The sequence below is a fragment of the Hakea prostrata genome, chromosome 6 (assembly GCF_041222555.1).
Source record: "Hakea prostrata isolate BN-2017 chromosome 6, UWA_Hpros_2, whole genome shotgun sequence".
In the NCBI taxonomy this organism is placed as follows: Eukaryota; Viridiplantae; Streptophyta; class Magnoliopsida; order Proteales; family Proteaceae; genus Hakea; species Hakea prostrata.
The window spans coordinates 27,512,924-27,525,804 of record NC_142605.1 but is presented as its reverse complement, the minus strand read 5'-3'; the positions used below and the strand labels follow the sequence as shown (position 1 = coordinate 27,525,804).

At 39.9% G+C, this 12,881-nt stretch overlaps 2 protein-coding genes across 3 annotated transcripts; both read left to right on the top strand.

Annotated features, from left to right (window-relative positions):
- The first annotated feature begins 2,483 nt into the window (after positions 1-2,483).
- On the top strand, positions 2,484-6,387 carry CCD7 (carotenoid cleavage dioxygenase 7). The gene is made up of 7 exons (XM_089157694.1): positions 2,484-3,246; positions 3,327-3,455; positions 4,743-4,874; positions 4,959-5,231; positions 5,493-5,578; positions 5,801-6,115; positions 6,241-6,387. The coding sequence occupies exons 1-7, from the start codon at positions 2,484-2,486 to the stop codon at positions 6,385-6,387; spliced, it is 1,845 nt and encodes a 614-aa protein (XP_089013820.1).
- Positions 6,388-6,946: 559 nt separating this feature from the next.
- On the top strand, positions 6,947-11,066 carry LOC149012997 (splicing factor-like protein 1). 2 transcript variants are annotated; one of them, XM_089158206.1, is made up of 2 exons: positions 6,947-9,664; positions 10,185-11,066. In XM_089158206.1, exon 1 carries the CDS (start codon positions 7,099-7,101, stop codon positions 9,625-9,627), a length of 2,529 nt encoding a protein of 842 aa, XP_089014332.1. In that variant the 5' UTR covers positions 6,947-7,098; the 3' UTR covers positions 9,628-9,664; positions 10,185-11,066. The 2 variants fall into 2 exon arrangements, with proteins under 2 accessions (XP_089014332.1, XP_089014331.1); XM_089158205.1 differs by having other exon boundaries at positions 10,070-11,066.
- Positions 11,067-12,881: the final 1,815 nt, after the last annotated feature.

Here is a 12,881-nt window from a genome sequence, read left to right as displayed (position 1 = left end):
GTCTACTGTCTGCAACTTTCATCTCTCATAATTATGCATCTTCACAAAGTTTAGAAGACATTCATTTATTTTTCCCTCTAATAACTAAAATATTCATTGCTCTAAAAAATAGGGGCTTAAAAAAGCGGGAGAACCCCACCAAACCTTTATCTAACCTACGAAAGTAATGAAAATGAACTAAAACAAGCTCATAAACTAAATAAGATATATACTCCAAGATTGAGAAAGTTGTCCCGCACCACAATTTTCTTCCTCAAGGGGGAGTTTTTTATATTAATGCCGCCGAGTGGGTGCGAACCCAATGCCTCCCCCAGGGAAGTTGGGTCTTTAATCGCTTTAACATACTACCTTTGATAGATAAAAAACTAATTTAAACTAATGTTGCTTACCTAACCAATAGTGAAGGGTACTACCCTTCAAAGGTGAGATTAATGTTAGGGGTAGTTTAAGAGTGGCCTTGGAATTTCCTAAATAACATAATCAGCTCACTCAATCCACGGCGTGTGGAAAATTTGACGGCCGGGGACATGGTTGTCGCCCATTTATAACCTTCGGTTGAGTATGACGTACGAAGTTCCGCATTGGACGGCCGAAGAATGAAAAGCTGGCGTTGTGTTCCCCTGGTTATCGTCTTCCGATCGAATTCTTAGTTTCATACCAACATTTGGTCTAAGCACATCAACTGCAAAGGGATTAAATTCTTGAAACCCTAATCATTGTCATTTCCCATTCAGCAACTGAATATTTTTCTTAGCCCACCCGGCAGCAGTTGGCCTTTAATCATCCAATGATTGACTTAATTAAATTGCCGCATGTCCGCCACTCAACGTGCAACATTATTTACCGTCCATTCGTGATCAAGCCGTTCTAGGTGGTGAGGTGAGCCCATCTGTTACTTACCTAGACAGACAAGACCTCCACCAGCCGAGTCGAGACAAAGAGCACGGTAGTGCATGAACATTGCTGATCACCTCTATTTACCATCAACTCCCATGATAGTTTTCTAGGGATTCCTTGCGAGTTATGACGATGGAGCACTTTTTTAAATCAAATCATGATAATAATAACAAAATAGAATGATTCTGTAAAAATTATTTACAGAATAATGTTTTTCTTGAGTAGAATATATACTGATAACTAACAAATTAGATTTTTTCATTTCAATTTATTTTTTGAAACTTTTTACGTCATATAAATATAGATAAATCAGAGTACAGAAGAAATCATATTCTAGAGTCTCTTCACGGCTGCCTCTTCACAAACAAGCTCATGGAGGGTTTCAGGTAAACAATAAAGATTCAGTCGAACCTCTTGGAAAAACGGCACTAAGCTTGCTAGCTAGTTAATCTACACACTGGTTAGTTTTCCTCACATGGTGAGAGAACTCGTGCCAAATAAAGTGTCTAGAGATCAACAAGATGTCTTAAAATGGCCCAAGAGCATATCATGAAGGATGAATCTCCTGTTGAATCATTTGTATGATCATGTTGAGTTAGACACACTTGTACCAGTCTCCCTATCTACTCTAATGCCACAATAAATTCATAGAATTCATTGAGAGTGATTGTTTTCAATTGTTCTCCCCACGAATATTGCAAACACAAACCGACAGTGACAATCTACCTTACTGCTCTGTATCCTCCTCTATTGTCCTTAACTGAGGCATCAATATTAATGACTAACCATCTAGTTGGAGGGAGTAGCCGAAGATGTCTACTAGGGAGTTTGATTTTAAACTCGATCTGAAGATATATATGTCCCAAAGACTATTGAAGTTTTGAATATTTTCTAATGTGGTAGGACATACAATGCATTTAGAATGACCAAGGAACACTTGGTTACGTGCTCCATTTGGCACCTATGAGGATTTTGATTCTAGGATGACATTACCTTAAATTTTTGTTATCATAAATTCAGGTGGTACACATTGTAGAGATGAGCTCCCTCCAAAATATATAATAGAGGTGATACAACGTAGTGTTATCCTCTATGATCTCATGAATTGGGTTGTGTATTCTATGCTATACCCATTTGACATGCATTAGACACCAGTTTTGATCAGCTCAAGTTTGGACTCTTTGGACACCCTCAAGCACAAACTAGTGCACTATTAGATGCATGACATTTGTCATATTCTAATCATAAGGTTATAAATTTTCAAACAAATAATTGGGGTTTGGTTTTTCATCCCGCGAAGCCTATTCTATCTCCTCTGTCGGTCCTCTACCAGCCTCACTACCAACACCTGTTATCTCATTCGTCTTCTCCCAATACGGCTTCGACAGAGCTTGAGAGTGTCAAAACTTGACCCTACCACGGGAGCAGATCGCTATTCAACTCCAACCCCACACGAGACGACGCATCAACGCTATCGAGTGGCACATCAGTAAAATGGGTGAAATGCAAGGTTAAATTTGAAAAGCGGGGCTCTATAAGTATTAACGTGACGATACACCTTCGCATCTGCAGCGAAACATGCAATGATGCAATCTCAGGCGACGGCGGTTTACAGCTTCAAAGCCATCCATGTGGGAACGAGACTCTTGGTCTCATCGGCAAAACTAAACCAAGCTAGAATACCACCGTCAACCTCATCTGCTAAAATACGCTGGAGAGCCACCGTCACTGCACCCAAAACCCTCGCACCATCCCCGATAATCGACGAAACAGTCGCAGCATACCAGGACTATCAGCTTCTGTTCAACTCACAACGCGCCGAGTGTTGCGAACCGGTCGTTCTTCGAATTGTCGAGGGTTCAATCCCTCCCGATTTTCCGTCCGGAACATACTACCTGATCGGACCCGGTTTATTTTCTGATGATCACGGCTCAACCGTTCACCCTGTCGACGGACATGGCTACCTCCGAGCTTTCACCATTCACGAAGGTGAAGTTAAGTTCATGGCTCGTTACATTGAAACCGAAGCTCAGATTGAAGAACATGACCGTGAGACAGGCGGCTGGCGGTTTACCCATAGAGGACCGTTTTCTGTTTTAAAGGGTGGGAAGAAGATTTTCAATACGAAGGTTATGAAGAACGTTGCAAATACGACTGTTTTAAAATGGGGAAAACGTTTGCTTTGTCTATGGGAAGGTGGTCAACCGTATGAGATCGAACCAAAGAATAAGCTGGATACAGTTGGCGTCTTCACTGCGATGGATGCTTGCGATTCCTTGCCTTCGATAAGAAACCATGGTGGAGATGTTTGGGATATCGCTGGTCTTTTATTAAGACCGGTACTACACGGTACGTAACGGTTTATTGATTTTATACATATGGTACGTGAAATATAGTAAACTTATATATTTTTTTGTTTATGTGCTCAGGAGTGTTTAAGATGCCCCCTAAACGATTGTTGTCTCACTACAAGATCGATGCTCAACGGAAGAGATTGTTGACCTTGTCATGCAACGCAGAAGATATGCTTCTACCTCGCAACATATTTACTTTCTCTGGTACATAAATTGATGCTACTGTATATGTTTTTTCTTTCTCTTTTATCATCAATTCAATCACAAGGATAAGAACTCATATGGTCACGACAGAGGAAGTCGTAGAGGAACAAGAAGCTTGAACCTAATGTAGAAAATGGTGTTGGACAGCACTGTCCATTGACAAAAACTATTGATCCATGTGTAGAATATGGTGTTGGACGGCACCTTCAATTGCCAAAACCATAATGAGAGTGAGTGGCATTTATTAGGTATACTATTCACTTGTTGAAAAGTGTATTATACCCCTGGAAAAACATTTTGGCCAACTGGTTCGGTGAGGAACGAAACAAAGAGTGAGGAGAAAAAATCATATTTGCAAAAGTTGCCGGTCTTTTCGGCAAATTGGCAAATCCCTGTGCCTTTCATCAAACAAACCGGCAATGCTATTCACCCCTTTGTCTTCATCTATTATAGTCACTGACTTTGATCTTGATTTCTCCTCCCATATCAATATATCACCACCTTTGGCCTTCTTTGACATTTAGGCATCGAACAACCTTCTTGGACTAACCAAGCACATGATATTTTCCCATATCACCCTTTCTAGGATTTCAAATTACCAAATTTCTCTCGATCTTAGCTTTGAATTATCATTAGAATTGTTGGCGATTTTTCGACGAGATTTCACCAAATCGCTAGTTTTGACAACCAGCGAAATTCGCCGAAATGTCACACCCTGATTATACCTCACCTTCACTTTGCCTATAAATAGGAGGGTAACTTCTCCTCATAACCAACAAAATCAAATGAGGTGTAGGATGTGAGGGTTATCTATTGAGTGGGTTGTCTTTTAAATGGGGTGGGTTATTATCACTAGTCTCCTTAATATATTACCTCATGGTATTTTTCAATCATTTTAGGTAGAGGATAAGGGTAATATTGGGCAAGAGTGAGATTTTTGTTGTGTGAGTGAGGTGCATCCATTGTAATGTCTCATTGATTAGTGAATTAGTTCCGTGCGATTGCCTCGTGGATGTAAGCCATCGTGTCAAATCACTTAAATTGTTGTGTCTTTACTTCATTGTTATCTCTATTTCTCATCTATCACTATTTATGTTTTTTAATATTCTCATAATTACTTGTTACTATCATTTTGTGAAATTATTTTTGCTTCATCTAATAGACTAAATATTGGAAGAAAAAAAGAAAGAAAGATAAGACACATAAGGTACTATACTAATATTTGCTTATATAATTATATCATTTATTATTCTCATTTCACGAAATATTGTTTGATATTTGGTGTAGAATTTGATTTGGATTTTAATCTATTGCAAAAGCAAGAGTTCAAGATCCAAGAACGCATGATGATCCATGATTGGGCCTTCACTAACACCCATTACATTTTGTTTGGCAATCGCGTCAAGATTGATGTAGCCGGTAATTTTGTATTTTAAATCAGGGTTTTTTATTAATATTTTTTATTTCACTTATTTGATTCAAAGTAATAGATAACAATTTCAGGGTCAATGAGAGCAATATTAGGGTTTTCCCCAATGATCTCTGCCTTGTCACTTAACCCAAGCAATTGCACAACGCCCATATATTTGCTTCCTCGATCAATTGATTCAGTTAGCAAAGGTCGAAATTGGAGAGTTCCCATTGAAGCTCCTTCACAAAGATGGCTACTACATGTCGGCAATGCTTTTGAGCAAGAAGATAAGGATGGGGCTTTAGAAGTTCAAATACAAGCTGTCACTTGCTCTTATCAATGGTTTGATTTCATAAAAATGTTTGGTAAGTATCTTTTCCTGTTCATTCTCAATAAGATATAATCATTATGAATCAGGATATATTGTTCATAGGATGGGAAATGAAAAAGATGTGCAAAAACAAAGGCTTAAATCTCATTGGTTTTACTATCTTCACATAAGAGGTTGCCACCAACTTGTTAAAAGCATGACCACAATTTTTATTTTTATTTTTGACACTCACAAGTATTTTGAGTCTAAAACATATCCTCAACTCTAATATTTCTCTAAGTTAACATGTTAACAGGGTACAATTGGCAAAGCGGCAAACTAGACCCTTCTTTCATGAATGCTAAAGAAAGTGAAGAGGAGCTACTACCCCACCTAACCCAGGTGAGGTTCTCCTGCAAATTTTTGTTTGAGTGATAGTAAAACATCAGGATTCCAATAGCTTCTCCCCAAAAATTTTTAAGAAGACTGCATAGGAGAAATAGTCCATTGATTATGCTTTTATGGAAATCTTTAGCATCAAAGTCACCATTTTCTAAAATGACACTGAAACTAACTTAAATTAGGAGTCAAATGAGTTTCACTAGTTAGTGTTGTGCAATGCAGGTAACTATAAAGCTGGATGCGAATGGACTGCAACAAAAGTGTTTATTGGAACCCTTAAACCATTGGAGTAGGCCATTAGACTTCCCTGTTGTCAACCCATCTTTCACTGGTCATAAGAACTCCTACATTTATGCAGCAACTTCTTCTGGTTCTCGTCGAATATTTCCATATTTTCCATTTGATACTATTATAAAATCCAATCTCTCAAACAAAGAAGTCTCTACTTGGAATGTGGGAAGTCGAAGGTTCATTGGTGAGCCTATTTTCGTGCACAATGGGATTGAAGAAGATGATGGATATCTTCTAGTGGTGGAGGTGAGGTTTTGGAAATCAATTTTTTCTTTCAATTTCAAATGCAACCAAATTAGTAACGATTATACTAAAAAGCCCATTCATCATTCTTATATCATTTAACATTTTCCCCATTCTTGATTATGTAGTATGCAGTTTCAATACAGAAGTGTTACCTTGTAGTTTTAAATGCGAAGCAAATCGGGGAAGTTGATGCACTGGTAGCAAGGCTAGAAGTACCAAAGCACTTGAATTTTCCCTTAGCTTTTCATGGGTTTTGGGCAGCTGAGGGCTGATGTAACATAATGTATAATGTATAATTTTTCCCAAAATGCACAAAAGAGCTTGGCCTCTAAGAGAACCTACAGTTTTGATTGAGATGCTTCATAAAATTGAGAATGCATCAGTGTTTGGCAATGATTTATATTTTTTTTTTTACCTAAATAATCAGAAATGATATCGTTTGGTACAATTCATACAGCCTATTTCTATTTAAAAAAGGTTAAAAAAAAAGTAGGTGGCCATTATCATATTTTCTTGATTTTTGGGTGAAGAGTGATCATTATCATAGCTGACTGATTAATATTTTCTGGTGCGTTTACAAGCAAATGTACCAGAAAAAGGAAAATTGGTCTATAATTTTTTTCGGTCAAATTCTGATCCAAATCAGAATTGGCCATGATTCGCCACAACCGATCCTGAATCAGCCAATTGACGAATCACGTTCGACTCCTGATTCCGAAGTCGGAACCATAGAATCGGTGAGTTATATGAAACCGGTTTTAGGGTTTCCATGAGATTTTGCGTTTATCGTAATTTCCCATAAAATGCTGTACAGTATCGGGGTCTCCATATAAATACAGAATGGCGAGTGGCGCGCCAAGGTTTTAACGTTGGCTCGTGAGGGTTCTGGGCCTCTGAATCCTGCATCGGCGAGAAGGAGATGATTTTTTGTTCTTTGATTCCTTAATTCTATCGACAGTTCGAGTTTTCTGCTTCATTTTCTCATGGATTCTTCGCAAACAGATATTCCAAGGGTTGTCGCCCTACCGCCCGAAGTTCCTCCGCCATCATCTTCAGAAACCCTAGCTTATTCTGCAATAAATCCGTCCTATTCATCGTATAATCAAGATCAAGATTTTCCCGCACCTCCCGAAACCCTAGCTTTGAATTATCAAAACCCTCCGCCTCCTGCAGAGGCTGTTGATTTGTACGAGCAATATCCGCCACCGCCACCGCCTCCAGAATGCGTTGCTGATGGGGAGAATCAGGTGCCCTCATCCGAATTCACGCCTTCAAATTATCAAGGTGAGGATCCAAACGTTTCTTTGAAATACCAAATTCACGGAGCTTCAGCAGATCCAGACACAAACGGAAACAGTGATCAGATCCAGAAGGTACCAAAACCAGAGTTTCAGCAGCCTTTGTTGTCCGATGGTGGGATTACTAAAACTCATAGCGGCACCGACAAAGATTGGTCTGGAGGAGAAGAAGAGACTACTAGTAGACGCAGGCGACGCAGTAGGTGGGATCCTCCGTCGGAGTCTGATAATCAAAACGGTGAATCTGGTGGTGGAACTCGCAAGAGGAAGTCAAGATGGGCGGCGGAGGAACCGAAGCCTGTTCTCCAACTTCCTGATTTCGTGAAGGAACTCACAGGCGGTATCGATTTTGACCCTGAAATCCAACGTTTAAATGCTAGGCTTATGGAGATTAATCGCTTGTTACAGTCTTCTCAGACGGGTGCACTATTAGATGATCGCCCTGAAGGTGCTCGTTCACCTTCTCCTGAACCCATTTACGATAACATGGGTCATCGTATAAATACTCGTGAATACAGGGCCCGTGAAAAACTTACCCAAGAGAGGCGTGAAATTATCTCTCAGATAATCAAGAAGAACCCTGCTTTCAAACCTCCACCAGATTACAGGCCTCCTAAGCTTCATAAGAAGCTTTATATTCCAATGAAAGAGTATCCGGGATACAATTTTATAGGGCTTATTATTGGTCCGAGAGGGAACACACAGAAGAGAATGGAGAAGGAGACGGGTGCGAAGATTGTCATTCGGGGTAAAGGATCGATTAAAGAAGGAAGGTTGCAACAGAAGCGTGACTTGAAACCTGATCCTTCCGAGAACGAGGATTTGCATGTCTTGGTAGAAGCTGAGACGCAGGAAGCACTTGATGCTGCAGCAGGCATGGTAGAGAAGTTGCTGCAGCCTGTTGATGAAGTACTTAATGAGCATAAGCGTCAACAACTCAGGGAACTTGCTGCTTTGAATGGAACTATTAGAGATGATGAGTTCTGTAGGTTGTGTGGTGAACCTGGTCACCGTCAGTTTGCCTGTCCTGCTCGTACTTCAACCTTTAAGAGTGATGTACTTTGTAAAATATGTGGTGATGGAGGGCATCCCACCATAGATTGTCCTATGAAAGGAACAACCGGCAAAAAAATGGATGATGAGTATCAGAACTTCTTAGCTGAGTTAGGAGGATCTGCCCCTGATTCACTTACCAAGCAAAACTCGTCAGTACCACTTCTTGGCTCGAACAGCTCGGGAAGTAATCCTCCTTGGGCCAGTGGCAACAGTACTGGAGGTATTGGGAGTGTATCTCAAGCAGGGTTGGGTGCGAATGGAGTTAAGAAAGACTATGATGATACAAACTTGTATATTGGGTACCTTCCACCGAATTTTGATGATGATGCCCTTATACAATTGTTTTCACCTTATGGTGATATTGTTCAGGCTAAGGTCATCAAGGATCGGGTGACTGGATTAAGCAAAGGATATGGTTTTGTTAAGTATTCTGATATTGCTCAGGCCAATCACGCCATAAGTGTTATGAATGGTTATCGTCTGGAGGGACGAGTAATAGCGGTAAGAGTTGCAGGAAAACCACCTCAGCCTGTTGTACCTCCAGGTCCTCCAGGTCCACCAATGCCTACTTACCCAGGTTCAGAACAGGCTACTGGTGGATACCCCTCTCAACAGTTTACAGCTGGTGGACCTCTTGGGAATGTTCCACCTCGACCGTACATGGGTGCTCCAGTTCCATGGGGACCACCACCTCCTCCCTATGCTCCTTATGCTCCACCACCTCCTGGCTCAACTATGTACACCCATGTCCAAGGTCATTCTGCACCTTATGGTGCCCAATATCCTCCTCTAAGTGCTGGCCCCCCTGGTGCTCCATCTCAGAGCCAGCCTTCTAGCGAAACACAACAAAGTTTCCCGCCTGGAGTGCAGTCTCAAAATAATTCATCAGTGCAATCTGCACCTGGTAATGTCTATGGGAATTCAGTAGCTGGGATGCCACCTAGTATTCAACCTACATATCCTCCACCTTCGTTAAGTTACCCATCATATTACAGTGCAGTGCCGCCACCTGTGCCTCATTCAGCAGGGGACCCTTCCCAGAATTCGGGAAGTGCACCTTGGGCTTCAAACCCAGTGCCACCACCTGTTAACTCTGCAGAACAGGCGACATATGGTACCGAATCTGAATACGAGAAGTTCATGGCAGAGATGAAATGACATGGCTCAGCTTCCCATTTTCTTTCCTGGTTGAAAAGTAAGTGTGCACATTCTTTTGCTTTACCCTATCCCCCGGTTAGCTTATAGTTGCTATTGAAGATTATGGTTTAATGAATATCTTGGTTTTCATATCTAGGGTCAATAGAATATTCTCTACTCCATATTTAGGGACATTAAAAAATGGACATCCATCATTACTATGACATTGTAGCTTATTATTTTTGCTTTGGTGGTGGATCTGTCTGGTTTTTATTTATTAGCTGAGACATTCGTTAACCAGAGATTAATCAAGACATCAGCATATGCTGAACAAAACTATTCCCCCCCCCCTCTTCTTTTCACCATATTTTTTTTGTTTTTCCATGTGCTTTGTTCTATTAAAAATTTCAACCATTCAATAACACCTTTATTTTCTGGCCATGATTGTACTTTTTTTTGACAGGCTTGAGGTTTCCTGAAGGTCTTGTGGACCTGTTTTCTGACTGTTGCTATGACTTCAACTTGTTGGAAGTTTGGGACTCATATCTTTAACTTTGCTGTGCTGTTATGACATGCAGAGACTTGAGGACAGATGTTTCGGCTCATTTGATATAACATTGGGTTATCTGTGTGGAGAACTTCCCAACTCATATTTTGGCTCAGGACAACATCCTGTGTGTTTTGTTTATTATTGTTGCATCTTAAGGCCAAAATGCTAATATTTTCATTCCTTAGTTGTGGACCTTTGGTTGGAGTTTATTGAGGAGCTAACTGACTTTTTTTGCATTGAATGATTCTCATATTTGGTTAACTGTTTCTTTTAATGTCTTAACCTTTGTTTTCTGTGATAACACTTGTTCCTATTGTAAGGCTCTTACTCTGTCCTGGTAAGAATGCGCCTGATGCTGTGTCATTCATGCCTCTTCATCCAGAGTCAAGGCTTCATGTCTAAGCATACCTTCTACATTTGGGGTATGTGGAAGTAAGTAGAAGCCTGTTACAGTGCTTTTAACCTTGGTATTGTGCTGATATATGCAATTTTAGCCTAATGTGCATTTCGAGTTTTCATATGGCAGGTTGGGGATCTCATTAGCCATTTTGTAATTGGTGATTGTTGGCATCAAACTCCTCTTTTGCTTGTGACTTACTGTTTGTCTCTTTATACTTGCTTTTATCTTGAGTTGCCACTGCCTGTTTAGCAACTTCTGGCTTGGCAATTTTCTGTTAACTAACAGGTTTCCCCAATCATATCAAAGTCAACAGGGTATTGGTTAGTGGTTAACCAGGTGGGCCAATAATAGTCTAGCATTGGAGTTTTGTTCACTATCATTTTCCTACTTTTCAACATCAGAAGGTGGGAGATCCTTCAGTTTCTGTTTGAAAGTACTTCCTATGACTTAATTGTGGTGCAGTATCCTCTATTGAGATGTTCAAGGAAGCTAAAATGCTTGGTCTGCAAGGTAGTCCAACAAAAGTCGAGCTGGTAGTTATTTTGACGACTCGTTTTTAATTTTGCTCAACTCTTCTTCCCCTCTTCCCTACCATGTTTTGTGTTCTTTTAATCATTTAATGTTTTATAGCTCTCCTCTAGTCTTTCTTAAGGCACTGATTTTGAGCATGAAATGTTTTGGTGGGTCCCTATGGCATATGAAATAGTCTGAGGGTCTCTATTGTGGCTGAGTGACTTCAGTTCATGTCACTGTCTGAGTCTAAATAAGTGTTCTTAAAAGCCTTTTTTTTTGAAAAAAGTTCCTATGCCACATGTCTTCTCTTCGTTGATGCCCTGGATGGTAGGTAGGTTACCAACACAATCTGTGTAGATAGGTTGTTGGATGTGTTCAGCTTTCATCACAATTCTCAAGTTTTTAAAAAGGATATTTTTCCGTGTCTAGCCTATGCCTGCAGGGAACACCCAATGGATGCCCTTCAAAAGGAACCATCCTAGGGACAGTTTATTTCAGGTGATGGGTGGAGTGAGATAGACATAGGGGAGTGCTATCATAGGCTATTCTCCCAGACAAAATATTTCCCAATCAAAAATATAAGAGAAACCTTGACTTCACTTTGTCAATTATGTTCTATTTTATGTCGATGAAGAGACCTTAATAGTAATTTGTCATGCTCCCTCTTCGCCTCTCCTACCTTTTGATGGATTCAAATTTTGGTCTGGTAGTTTTTGCCCTCTAGAGAGAAGAGGGAATAGAACAATATAATTTTCTTACTTGAGCCATTACGGTTATTCCTGAGCAATGATTCTGGGCTGGCAGCTACAGTATTCCCCCCCCCCCATTGAGTTGAAGATTTGATCTGTAGTATCTAAGGCAGCTTTGGCCAAGTGTTTCCCTGAAAGATTCTTTTGGCTTAATTATGTTTTTAATAGTTAAACTGGTTTCATTATGTCCATATCAATGATATCCTATAATTCCCCCCATATTGTTCTTGTTGCATGTTTGAAGACCGTGTTAGTTCTGCCATTTCCCTAACAGTGTCTTGTTCATAATTTTAATTATAGAAATATGTGATTTACTGATGGTGCGGGTGGTGACTTATTAAGATTTAGGCGTTTTTATTTGGCTCTTTCTACAATATTGTGTTCTCATGGCTAGCTTTCTATCTTGATGTCTTTCTGGTTTAATCCGTCTTCTCATTGTGGAAGATGCTATGTTTTAGATGTTCCGTAGATTTTTTTTTTTGGGGGGGGGGTTGGGGGCACACAATTGTTGCTAGCTATTTAGTTAGTCTGCTTCCTTTTCTCTATTCATTTAATAAGGATATAACCTCCAACATAGATTCTTGAAGGTAGGAAAGCTTCACATAAAGCTTCATGCTTCCACTCAGATTCTTGAACGAGAGCATAGGCATTATGCCATTGAATGTTATTGTTCTATTCCATAGGTGATTCATGGCTTATCTGATTTTTCCTCGTCATATAGGGTTTCACTTTTTTAGCCACGTCATCCTCTGGAAATCTACGCCTAGTAGATGAAATATGTTCTATGACTGTGTACCCCTAAGTGTAAGGGAATTTCTGATAGGGAGGTTATGCAATTATGGATAGGAATTATAACTGACCCTTCTTGTAATGTTCTTTTTGCATATTGTCTTTCGGTAGAGTCATAGACAGAGTTAAGAATAGAGTTTGTTTCTCTTTTTTGGCCACTTCAGCCTCTGAAAATCTACACCTATTAGGTTAAATATATTATAGTACTATGTTCCCTTAGGTGTGAGGAAATTCAGATGGGGAGGTTATGCAATTATGAATAAGAATTATAACT